The 20,771-nt window shown below is 31.8% G+C and overlaps 1 protein-coding gene and 1 non-coding gene across 2 annotated transcripts in view; both read left to right on the forward strand.

The window, feature by feature from the left end:
* Window positions 1–16,095, forward strand: part of LOC148276622 (uncharacterized) — a 248,787-nt gene extending 232,692 nt beyond the window's left edge. Inside the window, exons 3-5 of the mRNA XM_088234011.1 lie at window positions 8,294–8,521; window positions 14,346–14,564; window positions 14,653–16,095. Of these exons, the coding sequence (XP_088090137.1) occupies window positions 8,294–8,521; window positions 14,346–14,564; window positions 14,653–16,095 (1,890 nt within the window). The remainder of the gene's footprint in view (window positions 1–8,293; window positions 8,522–14,345; window positions 14,565–14,652) is intronic.
* TRNAV-UAC (transfer RNA valine (anticodon UAC)) lies at window positions 2,203–2,275 on the forward strand. Its single transcript has one exon. It is a non-coding gene; the product is annotated as a tRNA-Val (tRNA).
* Window positions 16,096–20,771: the final 4,676 nt, after the last annotated feature.

Here is a 20,771-nt window from a genome sequence, read left to right on the forward strand (position 1 = left end):
AGGCAACTGAAATGACTCAAAATTAGACAGCGGAGAAACTATCACTCCCTCTCATGTCTGTTCAATGTACTTCATAGTCCTAACGCTCCTTATATACCTGGGTGAAAAATTTCAACGCTTATCAGTTCATGGTTTACCTCTTCGTTCTAATTCGCAAAGCACTCTCTTAATACCCACCAACAATTCTTTTTAATTTTCTAACGCACGTAGTGTCCGTGCCGCTCGACTGTGGAATCATCTCCCATCCACCATCAAAGATGTAACTACAGTATCTCTGTTTAAATCACGTCTGAAGAAACATCTCCTTTCTCTTCCTCAATCTCTCCTTCTTTCCTCTTTCCTCTTTCCTCTTTCCTCTTTCCTCTTTTTTCCTTGTTCCCATCGAGTAATGGTATTTGTTTTAAGGTAATTTATACAAAAATACATTTATTTCTATTTTTAAAAATCTTTAGCTTTATTTTCTATTGAATTTGTTTTTAATTTGAATTATAAAAATAAATCTTTTATTATATTGGCTGATAGGAAAAAATAGACTTCCATATTCCCTTCACAAAACTGTTCTCCCTCTCTGTTGCAACAAATTTAGTGCTACTCGTATGTCTATTTTTTCAATTTTGCAAACATTTGCCATATTATAACATAATACTCAACCCGCTTTTAGAGTTGCCCATACGGACAAAAAACATTATATAATTATAAAACACGAAGTTAGCTACAGTTTACAGCAATCAACGGGATGTATGTAGTATGTACTAAGGTCGGTAATTGCAATCGCAAATCGAAACCGTCCGTCACACGTTTGCCACACGCTTTTGTTCTGTGCAATAGAGCAAAATGGCTTCTCTATAAGCGTGCGAATTACTACTCTGAGGGAATAACCAATCTTTTTGTTTTTTATGTGTCAGTGCTATACCCTAGCGACTTTATACTTGCATAATACTCTTAAGTCTACTTCTTTCGTTCGTTTCTTTAAAAGGAGTATTTATTTTCTCAGAACTTACTCAATTATTCAACTTTATTCTACATGTTGTGCCTAATATTTAAAAACAGACAATTTCATTTTGTATTCGAACGAACACAATATTGTGCATTTGAGGTTAAAAGCTTGCGGGGGGTAGTAGGTATTGTAGACGGGTTAAGGCTGCATTAATTGGGGCAACTTGCTCCCGACTTTTGGATTACGGGGAATATTCAGGTATGAACAGTAAACAGGTAACAGTATACTGACATAATGTACTTTCCATTAATGGAGAACGGAAAATTCGCTGATAAATATCATTTGATATGATGTGTACATTTGGACGTAATTTGATTCAGTTCATTTATATTTTAACATCATCAAACCGAATATTCGCACCCAATAGAGCATATGACACTGCATTGTTAAATTAAATGCAGCGTAAAAATAAAAGTAATTATATCGAATCAATCCCCACAAAAAATAAGGTTACAAACCCTATAAACGTTTAGATTTCATACTTTCTTTCCTAAAGAATTTATCCACCTCTGTTAAGATACTTACCGATTTATTATGAAGAATGCAGTTATGTGTGTGAAATTTAACCAGAATCTTGGACGAGTGCTTATGACTCGATGGTAAAAATCCTGGAAAAGATGTGAAGACAAATCCGCCTCGCAGTGTTGTGATTGGCCCGTCTGCCTACCAAGCTGAGGTCCTGGGTTCGATTTCTGGAAGAGTCAACATTAAATGTAAAATGTTCATTAAGTTGTTTTCACAAAAATATTTTATTGTCCCCGAAATGGCACCTGAATCGTAAGACTGATCATCCTATCTTCATCTAAGAGAAATGATCAACACATGTTGTAGTTGGGTGTACCTACTAATGCAATGCCCTATGTACCATTAGGCGCGGAAAGGAGGTGATGATCAGATGATAATATTTACGCCAAAATATTTAACCCTTAAGAGACATCTAGCGATATACATATGAAATAATTACAGTTTGATATGGTTTTGTGTCTTGGCTAAACTTCATCATGGAACCAAACCACTGACAATAAAAATATTCATCGCCTGCTACGGAGTTTGGTTTGATTGTGTTTTTATATTACGTACTTTATATTTCGTATTCAAAGAAGTTGTTTCATTCTGAACTATTGATAAACACATATTTTTTTATTGAATTATATTTCAGCTTCTTAAATATGATTTGTTTATTTTATTTTACAATAGGCCGTATAGGTTCCGTAGTGTAGCGGTTATCACGTCTGCTTTACACGCAGAAGGTCGCCGGTTCGATCCCGGCCGGAACCAACTCAATTTTTTTATTGAGTTCATTTTTATTTTAATGTTAAATTTATTTATATTTCAGTGTTTCGTAAAAAACCAAATTAATTCAAAATTACACTCTTTTACATATTCTTGAATATGTTACGGCTTTTTAAGGCTGTGTCCGTGTTAAGCCATAATAATTAACCATAAAAAATACGTGGTAAACTAAATTAAATTATAATAACATGTGATATTGTAGAATAGCAATCCAGAAAAACAAAGTACAACTAATAAAATTCCAAAGAGTTTAACATGATTAATAATCAGACATAAATATTAAAATATAAATTATACAAATTTAATTACTTACTAACAAAGATAAAAAATAATAGTTTTATTGAAATCAACAGAAAATAATATTTATTCATTTATTTTACCTAAACAAACAGTCCATTCCATATAATTTCTACCCATCTATTATTTTTACTAAAATAATATCAACTGACTAATAATATAATATCAACTATTTATGCTAAAATAATATCAACTGACATTCTATACATTTTTGAAAATCGCATTCCGGACTAGAGTGCATCCCTGAGCAGAGTTTGACATTTGCTAAAAGAATTCTTCATTTGAAAATAATAGATTATTTTATTTTTTGGAATTCAGACATAAACAAGTACCTACTTAAATTCAATATTTGAATCGATTACTTTAAGATTTGGAATTCAATCATAAACAAGTACCTACTTACCAATGAAAATTGACACCTTTTTTACGTTTATCCGAACGGTTTTTACTAAAGATCTGTTAGTTAATTTTTGTAAGCATACTTTATTATGTTTAATCTTAAGAGGAAACGCGGTCTGACTTTCCTTCATACAAACGTATTCACGTATTTTCTCTCTGAATTATGGCACTAGAGACCTGTTTTTTTTTCAATAACAACAACAACAACAAACAATCACGCCGCTTCCCCGTATGGGTAGGCAGAGAGGATAGAACGCCACATCACTCTATCTTTGCATTCAGATCTCGCTTCCTCTACATTTATAGATCTTCCCATGCCCGCGGGCCGATTATTCCGACTTTTACCATTTCCTTTTTGAAGTATTTGTTGGATTTGGTCATGTCATGTCTTTCACGGTCTGTCTCTATTTCTGCATCCGTGAACATACAAATTGTATATATTTTTAGCCTTTCTTTCGTTGTCCATTCGCTCTACATGCCGGAACCAGTGCAGATCTCTTTTTTACACATTGTAGATGTTTACCATTGGCGTGTCCCTATACGGTTTCGTTTTTTTTTTTAATGTTTACTATGGGAACTAGAACCATTTAAACCCGTAAAAGACACAGTTTTATCTGTTGTCTTTGGGCGCACGACTCACGGTATACAAATATAACTATTTTTGAAAAGCGCCAAACATACCGATACTGAAAATTTTATTACGATACTCTGTCTAAAAAAAATAACAAAATCGGTTCAGTTTTGAGGTGCAGAAAACGGTACAGCGAAACGTCTATTTTGTCTATTCTAACAAAAGGTCTGACATGCAGTTGTCTTTTTCACACAGAATACTATGCGAAAAAGGCAGGCATCTGCAAGACAGGGACAGGAAAACAATGTTAGAACACCTTATTTATCAAAATTCTCTGTCCTCACAATTTAAATTTAGGGTTAATACAATATTTGATATCAAACTTTGGATTGTGTTCATTTAATATATTTAGCAAGAACTCAAATCTAGCAATAGCAAAGCATTGCCGGGTTCAGCTCGTAATAACATAAAAAAAATACGATTTAAAGACAGACCAGCGAAGTTTCTTAATTAAAATCATACATATTTAATTGTGGTACAACAAAGGGGTGTAGTTATGTGTATTTGTATGAGAGTAAGTGTAAAAGCGTGCTTGTGTGTTTTTGTGTGGGAGTAAGTGTTCAGGTATGTGTAAGTGTGAGTATCATTAAATAACAAGTTGGATCGTATCGCAGCCATATATTATAAAACCATAATTGAACTTACAATTGAGATATGGTTTCTATAAACTCACTCTATAGTTAGAAATTAAAGTAATATATGGTATTCAACTATCTCTATGTTGAACAATATCACTTTGGACATTGACATTTTTCACGTCTCTGAGGGAGTTTTTCGTAACAAGATTCTCTTACTTTTTTAACATATTATTCTTTGGATATTATGTATACTAATGTGTTTTTTTTTATATATACCTAATTTTACCTAATTATTTTAATTATTTCTAAATGTATGAATTAAGATATTCCATTTTGTAATGTACATATATATGAATAAATCAATGATAAATGATTCCCAATAATAGTGAGTACTAAATGAACTAATACAAAAATAAGTAATAAAAAAACATCAAAATATTTATGTACATAATAAGCAAATAAAAGTACGGAAGTAAAGCAGATTGGTAATTTTTTACTAGTCTCGAACTTGAAAAGATTGACAATCTCTTCCATTTAGATGTGCAGCAGCCGATTGCGAACATTAAAAAAAATACATTGTTTTATTGATTACATAGTTGAATTTTCTGTAGATTATTTTTTTGGCCGCCTGTTTTTATTTATCTACCAGCCAGTACCCGGCATGCGTTGCAAAGTGTATTTTAATTATGTTTATTTAAGTGCTTTTGCATTCGCATTTTTTTTTGTTTTCCGTCTGGTGCGTACACGAATGAATCAAAAGGTTTTCAGACCAGTGAGCAAGCCACATACAGCTGTCCATAATATGAGAAGCATGGTTTTTCCATATTTTGTTGTAATTGTTATTTGTTTAAGAGTTCGTGTGCGAGCTCACCAAAATTTTATATTAATCGGATGAATGGCATAGAAACTACCCATATGGGACAAACAAAGAAACATACATGTTTACAAGGTAAAAATAATACATTTACAGTTGTTGTAGATTGAGAATATTGATATGGGGTTGGTAACATTGAAAGAAAAAGTATTATTAATTTTTTTAATGAATCTTTTCTTTTTTTTTGCACAATTGGTACAATGCCAATGGATACAAAATACTGAATATACAAGTACAACAACAAAACTTTACGCCGTTTCCCTGAGGATTGATCACTACTTAAGTCTGTTTTTGCTTACAGACCTCGCATCCTCACATATTATACATCATTCATTTAATAATCTCAATTACTTTATAGACGTATTTACACATTTACATGCGACGAATATGTACAAAAGCTGAATAAAAATCCAGAATAATTATTAATTAACAGCTAAATAAGAATATAATATGCATAACCTCAAATCCAAAAAAATATTATTAAAATATCAAAATTACATCCCGTCCCTTAAGTGATAACACCGCGTAAGTAATTTTCGTTATATTTTAAGGATGGCAATAAAAATTGCTTATTTTATTGAATTGATAAGGAATTATACTTTTTTATAGCTTTTAATGGGCGACGCGACAGTTTGGGCCTTAATCATAAACTCGGCGTAAAGTTACGCCTAAGTATAGTAGTATAATTTGGATGGATATACCATCCTTATTCTACCACTATAAGTACCACTATATACCACTATATAAGGATGGTCTTACCGTCTGAATTATACCACTATACTTCAGTGTAACTTTATGCCAAGTTTATGATTAAGGCCTTTTATAAATAAACATTTCAATGAGGAAGCCTACGGGAAATTGGGTATAAAAAATGTTTGCTTACGCGCGGTAAAAATAAGAGCATTAAATTGTAATGCAAAGCTTCTTGAAAATACTAGTGAAAAAAATGAACTACTTTCACTAGTTCATATGAATCAACCAATGATAAGACAGCTGTAAAAAATTTCAATTGGCAGAACTGACCGAAAAGAAGCGGAGGAGAACTTAAGGCGGAGTAGTTTCAGAAATACCAAACTTTTTCATTTCAAAAAATGCCTTACCTAAATAGTATATCAACACTGTATCCCGGAGCCATGTAAACACGTGATTACCTATATAACCATGCCCGTCCCGGTCCCGTGTTTTCACGTGGTTTACCAACTGTCTAAAAATGTGCCTTTTATTGACATTAGTGACTTTTATTCGTACTTTTTCGCTGCTGGTAAACCACGTGAAAACACGGGACCGGGACACAACGCGTGGTTATTATAATCATGTGTTTACACCGCAACTGCTCCCGGATAAAAAGCACAAAAAAGAAGTGAGACCCTGTATATGTGCGAACATTGCAATGTGTGGCTCTCTATAAAGGCTAATGTCGGCAAAACTATCACACAAAAATGATTTATTAAATAATTTTCAATATACATGAGATACGTCAATTTTATCACATAACTATACGTGTATCCATAGTGATATTATGCAACCGTGCATGTGTGAAAATATTGAAAATATTGAGCAGTATGTTTATTTAGGTTTAACTATAGATTGTAATTTTAAATAGGATGTACATATTAGAAAATTGTGTAAGCGATTAAGAGCAATAAGTAATAGAATGTACATATTAAAATATTATGTCCCTGTTAATACTTTACGAATTATTTATTTATCTCTCTCTGAATCAATTATACGATACGCCATAACTTCCTGGGGGTTATCAAGTGAAACTAATATTAGTTTTATTCAAACCTTGCAAAATTCTATGATCAAATTGCTACTACATAAAGATGTATACCGCCAGAGACACAATATTTCAATATCATTAATGTATAAATCTGTAAATAAATTATCTGTTAGGGCTCTACTTTGGTACAAATTAATTTGTCAGCATGCGTCGCACTCCGAGTATAAACTCAAGTTGGTACATGATTACAACACCAGGTTTACTAGTATGGAAGGGCTAGCTGTTCCTAGATACTGCAATAAATATGGCAAAAGGACACTGCAATACAGTATACCTAAAATATTTAATATGTTACCAAACAATATTAAAAATACTGAGTTAAATACAGGAGTTCGACGTTTGCTCAAATTATGGTTATTAGAAAAAAGTTTTTTGTATTAGTGATAGTTTTTAATTTTTCAAAATGTAATTTGTAATTGTTTTTCAAGTAAAATTATTGTTAATGTAGGCTAAGTGTAAATAATTAATGTTATTTATAAGAACCTGCTGACGAGTTGTATGTATGCAACTCAGCAGGACTTTAATTAAGAATTTTTTTTGTAAATATTTTTGAAAAAATAAATTAAAAAAAAAAAAAAAAAAGTTTCAATTAATTTAACCCAGTATTTTCATAATTATGACACTTAAGAAACCCTTCACATAGCATGAAATTTCCCAAAAATGGGCCGGGCACGGGGTAAATTCTATGAAGTGTTAATGAAAAATTTTGAATAACCGCTGAACTACCTCATTTAATACATTTGATGGCGTAATTTTGTTGAGGTTTTTAATAAAATGGGCAGTATTTGGGTATTTTAATCGTCCTATAAAAGTAACAATAATGATTTACGCGGTGTTGTTGGAAACGCGATCTGACTTTCCTTCATACAAACATATGCCCGTATTTTCTCCATAGATTGTGGCACTCAAGCAGTGAGTTTTATATTTACAGAGTTTTTTTTTAACACTAGATATACACTATTGGCGTGTTTCCCTATGTTTTTGGTTTTTTGATTAATTGTTTATTGTGGATACTAGAACCATCCAAAAACCCTGAAAAGCGCCCAGTTTTATCTGACGTACAGTCGGACGTTAGTACGATATACAAATATCATAACTATTTTTGAAAAACGCCAAAAGTATCGACTCATTTAAAAACATCTAAATCGGTTCAGCTTAGGGGTGCAGAAAACAGGAATACCTATGCGACGTGCAGTTGTCTTATTCGCAAGTATCGGGAAGGCATTTGCGAGAGAGTGATATAAAAACGATGTTTAAAAACCTATTTATCAAATTTCTCAGCCACCACACATCTTCTTAAGGAACTATTTACAAAATAATCACTCTGGATCGACCGAAACAACAATATTTGTTCAAAATACCTCTGAAAAAAAATATTCTTTGATTCTTAAGTCTTATTTCTATATGTGAAGTTTGGTAAAAAGGAGTTCATCATTTCCAGGCCGCTACCGCCAACAACTTACTGGTGCTTCACCTCGGTGGTGTGGGGGCCCTGCTGTGTGCTGCCACCCTCGGGTCTTGGCTTCCCGGAGCCCCCTGTGCCCTGGGGGGGTTCCTCCACTCCCTTCTTCACCCCGTAGCCCTGTGGACGGTGTGTGGACTCAACTGTGATAGATATTGCGCCATCTCAGCGCCCTTGCACTACGGAGCTTTGGTCAACCCGAAAAAGGTAAGCCGTACATGATGGGCAAAGCCAACCATGACAGAAAGGTATATTTCTCTTCTTATTCTTATTTTTATCGAATATCGACGGTTATAGTGCAATATGTTGAAACCCACATTCACCTAATTTTACAGGAGAGGGTAAAAACGTTTCCTCTCTTATCATAATTAGTGAATAACTCTGATTTAATCCTTGTTATCATGAGTTAGCATTATTTTAATAATGAACGAAAATAATAAATTTACCATTATCAATGTTAATACGTTGTAACGATCATAAACTGCTGGCCGTCACAGGCAATAATCACACGACAAATCTTTAGATATTTTCTATCCAAAATAGGTGTCTAAAAACGCGGCGTTTCTAAGCTTTCTCTTTAGTGTCGACCATGTAAGGCAATGGATCGCTGGCAAGTTAAAGGGGGCTGGCTTTGGCGTGAGTGTTTAATTACTTTTATTTATACTGATCCACGGTCTCTAGAACTAACATTAATCTTGGATTGTAATTTACACAGCCCTTTTTTTCCCTATTTATGTTTATTTGATATTTTGCATACGTTTTATAATACATATAATTGTCACACAAACCACATGTGGGAAACATGATGAGGTCAATCTGAGGTGCTACGGAGATGAATGTCTTTCTTACTCTTGAATAATATGGCACCGCATTGAGAGAAGAAATTATTGGATCGTGGAGCTGTCTCTGAAACCTCCTGAGGTTATAGCGTGGTGTTTGATACCCGATCAGTGGATCACAATTCTATATTACTGAAGAGTCGGACCCAGATGAAACCCATTTATTTCAAAATCCCATCTTCTACGGATCTCCGTGTTGTTCAGATTGACACCTATACCCGTATGCAGAGACAAACCTTAAGGTGAAGAAAGCACATTCTATTGTCTTCACCTTCGGGTTATTCTCTGCATATGAAATTAGTATGTACATATAATTAGTTGTTAGGTTTTTTGTTTAAAAGTTCTTAATTTAAATTCTTACTGATTTTGGTGCGAGTCACACCAGAGTATTGTTACTCTGGTGGGTACTAATAGCATAGTATATAAAGATAGCACAAGGGCTATAATCTCTCTCTACTTCGTTTTTTCTCGAAGTCTTCGGTCTTCACGGATCGCACTGTGCTTTAAAATAAATTGTATACAGTCCACTATTATCAAGATTTTTTATTTAGTAAAGATCGTCGCCATATTGAATTGGCTACAACCACCAGCACACATTTTTCCAATTGTTTATTTACATTAATCATCTTACAAGCATTACATTTATAACTCAAAATAATAACAACATGAATAATTTTCTTATATTTGTTATCTTAGAAGAATTCAATTTATACGTTAGAATATTTATAATCAGGATTTGCCAGTTTAGATTGTTACATTAAAATTTTAGGAGTTTGTGGTAAAAGGTATTTTATTCGTCATAGTTAAATCAATTAAGAAATCAGGTAGAGTCTAACAAAGCAAATATTCATTGTATAAATTCTTTTTTTATTTATTTTATTTTGTTCGAGATTTTTACAGCTATCACATAAAATATATAAACAATACTAGAGCCAATTAAAAAATGCACTAGCAAAATCGAATTTTTCGAGCATTTTTACATACTTAAGTCATTTCCGCATTTTTTGTTGGTGGCGACATATTGCACGATAACCATCGATATGCGTAGGATATATTTTTTATTGTTATTTTTATTTTTTTTTTACACACACAGGTTGACATTAAATCATTGTTTTTCAACCTGTAGGTCGCGACCCCCGGGGGGTCGCGGAGCCTCTGTAGGGGGGTCGCGAGAGGTCGAGAAAACTTCAGTTTTTATATACGACATATAATTTGTGAGACTTAAATAAAAAGTCGATAAGAGTTAAAATTATTATATTTAACAAAATTTCCCTATAATTAATCATACAAGTCAGAAAAATGCTAGTTCAAAACATGTTATTACAAAGAAAATAAATATTAAAAAAGTGTTTAAATAGAAAATGATTACATCTGTGATTGCTTATCTTCGTTCATTTCAATGTGAAGGTTGCGCTTGAGTTTATTCAATTAATTTCTCCCATCGTGGATCCGTTTTTACCACATTAAGTATTAAATCGTTTTCCAAATTTAAGCGATTTCTTAGTTTACATTTTATTCGCGCCATTGAAGACTTTTATTCAAGTTATTTAAATGTTCAAATAAGTCAGAAAGAAAAGCCAATTTTAAAAGGAATTCTGGGTCAGAAATGAATTCAGAGTAATGTGACTTGGCTTGCTGTAAATATACTAATAGTTCAGCGCGAAGTTCCATAACTCTGGTCAGTACTTTGTCTTTTTATAACCACCTAACTTCTGTATGGTAAAGCAAATTACGGTGTTGTGTCCCCATATCTTCACAAATGATTCGAAACAATCGAGTCTGGAACGCCTTTCCTTTAATAGAATTTTTTTTTATTTTTTATTATATTGAAAACATATTATACATAATTATATACAATATTCCCAAGGAGTTTTTTTAAAAAAAACTCATTTAGGGACATACAGATAATAATTTTTTTAGAGACGTTTTTAAATTTTAAACTATAATATTATTTAACAAAAGCAGAAAAATTAAAATTATGATATACTACAAATTAAAAAGGGTATGAAAAATACTTGAAAATAACAGAATAAACAGAATACTAGGCATGGAAATAAATTCAAAATAATGTTTACATTATGCAATCTGGGAAAGAAAATTGAAAAAGTTTAAAAATTACATGGATGTATATATACATACTGAACTAGTACAAAATAAAATCATTTTTTTTAATTAACAAAATATGCGCACACCCAATACAGGTTAATTTTTTTTATCAAAAACGTTGAAAAAATTGAAATTATGTATACAAGCCAAAAAAAGTATATAAAAAGAAAAAAACACAAATAACATTTAAATAGTATTAAAAATTACATATACAAGCAAAAACGGTGAAATATTAAAAGGTATATGTTCAAGATGCGCATTCTCTATAAACTAACATTATTTATTCAAAGTACTTCTGGAAAAAATAATTCTTCAATTCGCACGTCCTGTTTCTATATTTTGAAATAGGTACTTTAAATTACAATTACAATTACAATTTACAATGTTAATAATAATATTAAGAACTTGACTGTATTCTTGCGGTAAGGATTTGGCTGCAAGAGCTGGGCGATGGAGAAAGCAATGCATCCAACAAGCGTTTGGCATTTGTTCTTTCAGTCTGGCAAAAAATCCACTCTTTGCACCAGTCATGGCTTTTGCTCCGTCACTACAAATAGCAATTCATTTTTCTGCCCAATCGATATTCATATTCATATCTTGCGTAGCTTCAAGGAACATGTCATGCAAGCATTGACCTGTAGTATTTTTGGGAAGTGCTTTGCAAAATAGTATTTCTTCCATTATTATTTCATTGGATTCAAAGCGCACAAAAGCTACAAATTGCGCACAACTCGCAATATCCGTTGATTCATCAAATTGCAAGGATACAAAAGAACTTTTCATTATTTTTTCTATGACTTGATCACGAACATCAGTCGCCATATTGCTTATCCTGCGTTGAATGGTATTGTCAGAGAGAGGTATACTTTTGAGCTTTTCGACCTCTTGCTTGCCAAACATAATCTCTGCTGTATCTAAAGCCGCTGGTAAAATCAAATTTTCGGCAATAGTGTGAGATTTCCCTGCTTTAGCCACACGAAAAGCTACTCGATAACTAGCGAGCAATGCTTTCTCATTCAGGTTGGACATTTGTCCTATAGCAGTTTTTTGGCGTTCAAGAGCTTTTAATTTTCGCTCAAAAATTTCCACGGGTTTATTTTTTCATTAGGATGTTTTGTGTTTAGGTGGCGTACCAACTTCAATGGCTTCATGCTTTCTCTTGAAAAAATTATAAAGCAAATTACGCACTGCGGTTTACTGTCAATCACAGTAAACCCAAATTTTAAATAAATGTCGTCATAAAGACGTTTTTTCTTTATTTCAATACTCCCGCTAGACGTTGATAGTTCTGATGATCTTTTCAGGAATTTATCTATTTTCAATTATAACAACTCAAATAAATGCGTACCGTAAAACAAGTGGTTCGCGCTCTTCAAACAATTAAACAGCAGACATGACCACGCGTGACTTACGCTCACAAATCAGTATATAATTACTCCGACTCCAAGGCACCTTACAGTCCACATAACACCGAATTTACACTTTTGAATCGTTTCCACTTATCGGGATTTTTTCTGATCCCACTTGCTTCGCTGTCTTGCATCAAACTGCCTTGGCTGCGGTCAACCGCCGTATTTATAGGCCAGCGCATTCTAGCGAGAATTATCTCGAAGCGTAAAGAAACGTCTCGAAACTTGTGGATCTTTCGGACTACCAGCGCCATCTGTTGCTAACATCCGGAACCTGCACTTGTTCCTAGTGTTACCAACAGATGGCGCTGGGAGTCTAACCCTAACGATATATTCTATTTATTTATATACATCTTATATGTTTGTATTTGTTTGTTAGTTATCAATTGGCCACGTATTCAATTTAAAATTATTCGTTTTACGTACTTAATACTTAATTATATCTTTATATCAGATTGCAAATAACGCAAACGCCTAAAATTTTTGTAAGTATTTTATATTTTTAACATACATGGAAAAAAGGGTTGGGGGGTCGCGAAATATTTTTTGATACTAGGGGGGTCGTGTCATGAAAAAGGTTGAAAAACGCTGCATTAAATAAACTATACACATAGCATAAAAAACAGGATATGTCGGTAGTCAGATGGCAGAAGGGACCATCTGTAATTTTCCAAAATGTTTAGGAGAGCTGAAATACGTCTCAATTTCAAGACTTTAATTCACAAACTAAAATATTTTAGTGTTGTTTTTCAATAATAAATTACCATTCTAAATGACCCTGATTTTTTTTTCTGCGTGTATTTACTGAAATATTAATGAAAATTAAAACATAGACAAAAATACACTTGGTCCCTTCTGCCATCTGACTACCGATGTATATATATTTTTTTTAATCCTTGAGCTGTGCGGCATAGCCTGTGCGACCTGTACGTGGGTATACTGATTTATTCAGCCAACACGAACGTACGTACATATGTACAAAATTGTATATGCGTACATACAAACAAAGACATAATACACATATATTATACTGTATACACTTTTATAAAATATAAATATTTTTTATTTGTTTCAACAGAGAGGGAAAATATTTGATAAATATTTTAGTACAAAAAAAACTTATTTTCCTAGCAATTTAGCTGAAGTGACGAAAAATTTCTCAATAGGCGGCCTCCGACGTGTAGCGGTGATGACGCTTGACTCACGCACGGAAGGTTCTGGGTTCGATTCCCGGTGAGAACACAAAAATTAAATGTGATTTTTCTCAAGCCTGAGTGAACCGTGCTGTAATTCACCACTGTAATTGGGCCTCCTGGTGTGTTGTGGTGCAAAATAAAAACTAAAAAAATTCATTTCCTTCATTTTTGCACATTTTCTTTTTTCCACCTTCAAATTGGTTAATTTTTTTTATATCCGTCACGTAATAAGTAAACACATTATCTAAAATTTGCTTATTCTTCAAATTCATATTCATTTCATTTTATTACAAGAAATTTAATAACATGATTTACCATAAAAAAACATAATTATTATTTTAGCAAAATTTAATTCATGAACTTTTGACTCGTTTTACTCGCACATTGAGTTAAAACAATAGAGTAGGTGCTTTAATATTTTATTATTTTATCGTTTTGCCTTTTCATTTTATCTTCTTATACATGATTAATTATGTTTTAGGTATTATGTGGTCTTGCTGGAGCCTGGACTTTGGCCCTAATTCTCAGCGCGCCACCACTACTGGGAGCTACCGCATTCCGCGCTCTAGGTCCACTACCAGCCTGTTCTCCAGATTGGTCAGCCTCGCCCCCTCTCCCTTACTTCTTGCTATACACAGTCATATATACAGTTCTTACTTTGCTTCTGCCGGCTGCTCTCGTTCTCATATGCAATTTAAAGGTATTAATAAATATGGGTTTTTTGATTATTTGAATCGCGGTATTAATAATGTATGCTTGTCTTCAATAATTTGCAATTCTTTTTCCAGATACTAATGATTGCCAGATATCACAGACATAGGATCGCCTCAGCAATTTACGAAGTTACGTTGTCAGCGCAAGTTACGATCACCCATCAGAGAAATCCGTTTTTCGTCCCAACAGTGACCGCGCCAAATGCTCCTCGTATCAGGAATCGAAGCGCTTTCTCCACGGTCTGTCAACTTGTCGGTTCCTTATTTATTCTCTACTTTCCTTATTACATCGTTATTCTTTGGCAATCGATTTCGTCATTTTCACAGTCTGAAACAAATGGGAAAAATATCATTAAAATACCTCCACATTTGGTAACGATTGCTACATCTGTTTTAACATGCTCTCCTCCCGTTAACGGTGTCCTATATGGAATTAAAAGCAAGGTATTAAGAAAAACATTCCAAAATTACTGGCGTAAGAAAATGATGAAAAGCGAAATGAATCAAGAAATACAAGCGAGGACGCCGAGCACCTGTGGCTCTCGGAGACCCTCCATCACTCCCCTAAGCATGATGAACAAACCTTGCTTGCAGCGAAGACTATCTGAAGCATTATTGGATGTTGGCCGTTCGAACAGTCCGCAAAGAAATAACAAAATAAAGAGAATCGCATCTGATCACGCGTGGAAAACGGGAATAAATTTCGGAGTTTTCGACAGTCCGGTTGTTGATGGAAAGGAAGAAAGAGCTATTGCGCATACGGCCAGCTGTAATACACTTCAAGTACCTGCTGTTGATGGTGACAACACAATTCCCCAAGTTAAGCAAGACGAAACGTATATTTCATTTAAGTCGTCATTCAAGACTCAAGATCACAGTAATCCAAGAGCATGTGCGCTGCCTCTACCGCGACCCGCCATGAGCACAACGAATCTTATTCTTCAGAGAGTGTTCGGATTAGACTCTCAACTCGAAGCGGCGCCTATCAGGAAACCTCGTGCTAGACCACTTCCCGCGACGACCGTCGCTCGAAGATCTCCACGAATTCTCATCACGAGAGCTTTTTCCGAGGAAAGCGATAAATCGCCTTCTCTTCCCGGATCACCGAACCGTGATGCCATCACCAAAAAATACTCATGTTCTACAACAACGCTCCTGGAGCGAAAATGGAAAGTGCTTAGATACCAAGACCAAAACGTTAAACCAGAAGTTGATAGCGACAGTGACTTTTGTGAAAGTCACCAAAAGATTAAAACTAAAGAACAAACTACTCCTTGCGACGAAAGTAGTAACGAAGCGAACAGCGATAACTCTAGTGGGGGTGAAGAAGATGAAAGGAGATATGTTTCTCTAGAAGAGAGATTGAGTAATACACCTGGGCCGGGTGATATGGCTCCCGAAGAACAACTTTTGTTATCGTGGCCCACAGCTAAACGAAAGCCGCAGAAACAACGGCCCAATGGTGTTCTCTTTCCGACCAGACCAAACAATGTTAGAATTTTATCAGAAACAAATTGATTATGTGTCAAAATGCGACATGACACAAATTATATTATAATATTTTTGATGATCTCATAAGTTATAAAATGTTTATGTACATAGGTGTCATTCGTTGACTTATGCCAAATATTTCAATGTGTCGCATAAAAAAAGGTTACCTTTTGCTTCTATGACAGAATAATTTTTATCCTGCATACTTTTGAGGTCGTTGTTAGTAGAAGACCGATCACACCTATGCATCTTCTGTTGACGGTAGTCTGTTTTGAAAGATTGAGCATATCATTTTGGTTTTATTACCATAAGCGATATGTACCTGCGTCATAATTCATCCGTTTAAGTCACACCTTAATTATAAATAATATGTACTCCATTCGATGCTTTATGATTACTCCAAAGAGCTTCGAGTCGTTTTTTTATATTGAACAGTTGGTCTGTTTTGATATTTTTTGGCTTCTTTCCAGAAGTCCAAAAACTGAATGCGTAGGTACTTGCAGATTTATTTCAGGCAAAACCGAAACAATCATGAATATTCACCATAATAAATATTGAGATAAAAGTTAATTCTTTTAAATAATTTTATCTGTAAGAGACAAATTATCTTTTATAAATCTGGATATCTGTTATACTTAAGAGGTGATAAATTATACTGTATTTTTATGCCTCTTAGTTGTTGAGTCGGACGTCGGCGTCGTTAAGCATATCAACTGTTTCAGGTTATTATTATAAAACATTGTTGCGATGCGATACATTGTTAATAAATATTCTAGTCATAGTTAATAATAAATTACGAAAATGAATATTATTTTATTCAGGTATCTAGATATATCTAGATATATTTTTAGAGAATAGTAGACTTAATGGAAGAAAGCATGTAAATAAAAAATATTTATCTACCTAAAAACTTCACTATATTCTATTAAAATCTTCATACTAAAAATCTTTGAACTCTTTATTATATTTTGTGATAAATTTACGAAATAAATGGATTTCTTATACAAAATATTATATTTACTTTTACCTTTAACATGAATGAGACCTAGGAATAATTTTCTATGTGTGAAATGTTTGAACAATCGAGTAAAATCATAGTTTTGATATATATATAAACTGTACTATTTTTTCATTGTTTTTAATACTTAGTCTATTTAGTATTGACTAAGACAAACATTACTTAAAATTAAAAAGAAGAATTATTAGAAAGAATATTTAACTTAGTAGAAGAATTATGTATAATGCCGGACGCTCAAGGTATTCATAGAGATAAATCTGAAGCTAAAAAAATACTAAAATTGCAGCAAGTTCTCCAAAAAAAAGTATCTAAAAAAAATATATAAAAATTTGATAGGAACCTTAAATTTAATTCACTTATGCATAAACATAAATGTATCTTCAATTATGCATTTATCATGAAATCATCTTCAATAAAAAGAAAGAAAATGAAAAATTAAACACATTAGTTACACTCCTGAATAAGTAATTATTTGAGAAAAAATAAATAGTTTGAAAATAGGTATAATATTTTATGTGGTACAATAAGCAACTGTTACAATTATATCATTTAAAAAATAATGTTCTCTTTTACAGTACTGTTTTTTTGTTACAGAGTACATTAATTTATAAAATACCATATCACTTTAGCTCTTAAAATAATATCTTATAATAACTGTACAATGATGTAAATTACTATGCATAGGTTTTAAAAATACTCTTGTTATTTGTGTGCAAATATTTTAATAATTAAATATTTTCATGTTTTAAAAAAAAAATATATCAGTTATTTTGGAAAAACGTTCTCAAAATAATATTCGCTTTTTAAATAAACTTTGAATATATTGCCTAAATGTACAATACAATCCATTAGTTCTGTAAACCCAATCAACGTTAGGATATTCTAATAGATGATCTTTTATTGACGTCTCATGAGATAAATATGTATTTTATAAAAATATTGATCATCATTGTAATTTTAATAACTGAACTATATATATACCAATAAAATAGTGTTGTCATTTTGTACTGATTTGCATATTTTTACTAATTTAAATGCGTATCACATATTTTTATAACTGCATTATTATAGAAAGTATTTTTTCACGTTAATTTATAAAGAAAAGCAGTATTCTAAATGTGTATGTTGTAGTTTGTAATAATATAATATATAACTACAATTAGTGATGGGATAATTTTAGATTGAAACATTACTGTTTGAAATTTTAAATTATTTTTTAGTCCGCTTCGAAAGTGTTGCATCGTTTTAAGAATACATACAATTTATAGGTGTTGGTATTTTCAATGTAAAATAAATATTTAATCTGTCAAGATTTAAAAAAAAAACATTTATTACTTATGTTACTTTTATCCGAAAATTAATCAGTGGCATTTAGGTAAATTGATACATGTCAATTAAAACTGAGAAAATAAGTATGAATGCATTTCCAAAGCAAGTAAAAATATATAAATCTATGTAATTCGTTTGTTGACAATTATTGATGGAATTCCATTATAATTATATGATAAATTTAAACGGATTTATTTGACCAGTAAGCGCTTTAAAATTTTACAAATAAATAGAATTCAAAATAATAGCAATAGAAATTTAATAAATCAGCACATGGAATTTAAAAACTCACCCTCATTAGCCCCTTTAGTTTGCCCTTGCATTGCAATAAAACAATAAACATTTTTATTAAATAGAATCCTCCCTTAACTGTACACCGCCAAGACATGTATCCAATAAATTTGACTCATTCTGTGTCATTGAGTGTTATTGTATCTCTTTCGACTTGTTTTTTTTTAATGTTTGACTTGTATTTTTTTATATTTTTTTTAAATATGGGAGTTGCTTTATAATATACAAGGTTTTTATTTCAAAAAGTGGATTTTTCTGCAATTAAATATCTTAAAATTTATCTAAACTATTGGGATCAGGAGGGATATATTAATGTGGGCTAATCAGGAACTTCTCAGCATTTGCTCACGTGGAGAGGAAACCACTTAAAACTCTTAAGACCTATATTTAAGATGAATGTTAGTTTTGTATAAATTATCCTTACACTGTATACTATTTATTTACCAGTCTCAAGATGCCCATTTGTAAGCGCTAATTAGTCAAATAAATAAGCCGAAGTGTACCGAGTATTTTTGATTTATTACTTGTATTTAATTATAAGTCTTTTTTTTATTTTTATTATTTATTTTATTAAGTTCTATGATTTAACATAGTCTAATATATATTTACAACACAATATTTACATCTATACTTATTCTAACATTATTTATCACTATTATACAGTATTATACACTTAATATCCTAATTTATAATATTCACTGTTCAAAATGTACATTTTCATTAATTATACTCACTATTTACACTATTTATTCCCTAATATTTTTCACATATATACTTTTTACATTTAATTTTAAATATATTTACATTTATTTCATTTTTTATGCTTTCCTCAAATAATTGTATTCCCTTGTACATAAGGCAGTTGTTCTGGGACATTGCATTTGATTTCTTTTCCAGTCTTATATTTTTAGATCCTCTTATTGCATAGTTATGAAAGAACTCATTATTTTGAAAATATCTCGGAACTATTCCTTTAATAATTTTGTTTATTTCATTAGCAACATTGAATTTGATTCTTTGATCAATTGTCATGATATCTAGAAGTTGAATCATTTTCTTAACTTTTGTTCGTCTCCCACATCTCAATATTATCCTCATTGCTTTGTTTTGTATTATTTGGAGTCTCTTTAATGAATATATTTATTTCAATAATTAAATTATTTAATGTCGTACAATTAAAAAAAACTTTTAGGTAAACAAAACTATTATTGAAATTGCATTCACCAACATGGAAAAAGCAAATCTGAAAAAACACAATAAGAATAAGTATTGCTTCTCCTTTTTCATTTTTTAGTTTATGCATTTAAAGATTATTCTAACACATCACCCAAATTTGGATGTTAAAGAATCAAATCTGTGAGAAATTACGATTTGCGCACGTAATGACGAGTAGATCCAGCCAAATAAGTAGGAAAATTATTTTATTCATTGTGTTTTTGTTTGGAAGTTTTATATGTTTTTATTATGTTTTATATGTATTTGAGATTATAATTTTATTTATTTATTCTTTTCAAATTATATTTGCATACATATTCACAAACATATGAGGGCGTTTGAAGCTGTGCCTGTGTGTTAAGCCATAATCAAATCAACATAACAAAATCTTTAAAACTTTGATATTTTTTTTATTTTATGATGAGTTTAATGTTTATTTTGTAGATTTTTAATATTCGTTGAATTTCTAGTCTAATTTGCATATTACACGATTTGATAAGAAATAGGATTAAAATTATATAATTTTTTACCATTATATTTTTGTACATTTATATTTTTGTACATTTATATTTTTCACAGTTTATTCCATGTTAAAGAAATTTTTCTATGTTACTAGGTTAAATAGATGTTACCACGAATTAGTAGGTATAATATCGTATTTTTTCATTTCACGTTTTTCTTTTTGCTTTGATTCCTCACGAATTTTCTAGTCAGTCGGAACAAATTCATATGCATAAGTTTTTTTTGTCATTGCATTTCACCTTATGTTTTAAACATCTTTTGCATTTTTCTCTTTGAGTTTTTGTATAAATTTTTTATCTGCATCATGTCTATAATTATTAAAAAAAAA

Source organism: Micrasema longulum, unplaced genomic scaffold, assembly GCF_059751315.1.
Source record: "Micrasema longulum isolate JH-2025_06_02 unplaced genomic scaffold, ASM5975131v1 h1tg001176l, whole genome shotgun sequence".
In the NCBI taxonomy this organism is placed as follows: domain Eukaryota; kingdom Metazoa; phylum Arthropoda; class Insecta; order Trichoptera; family Brachycentridae; genus Micrasema; species Micrasema longulum.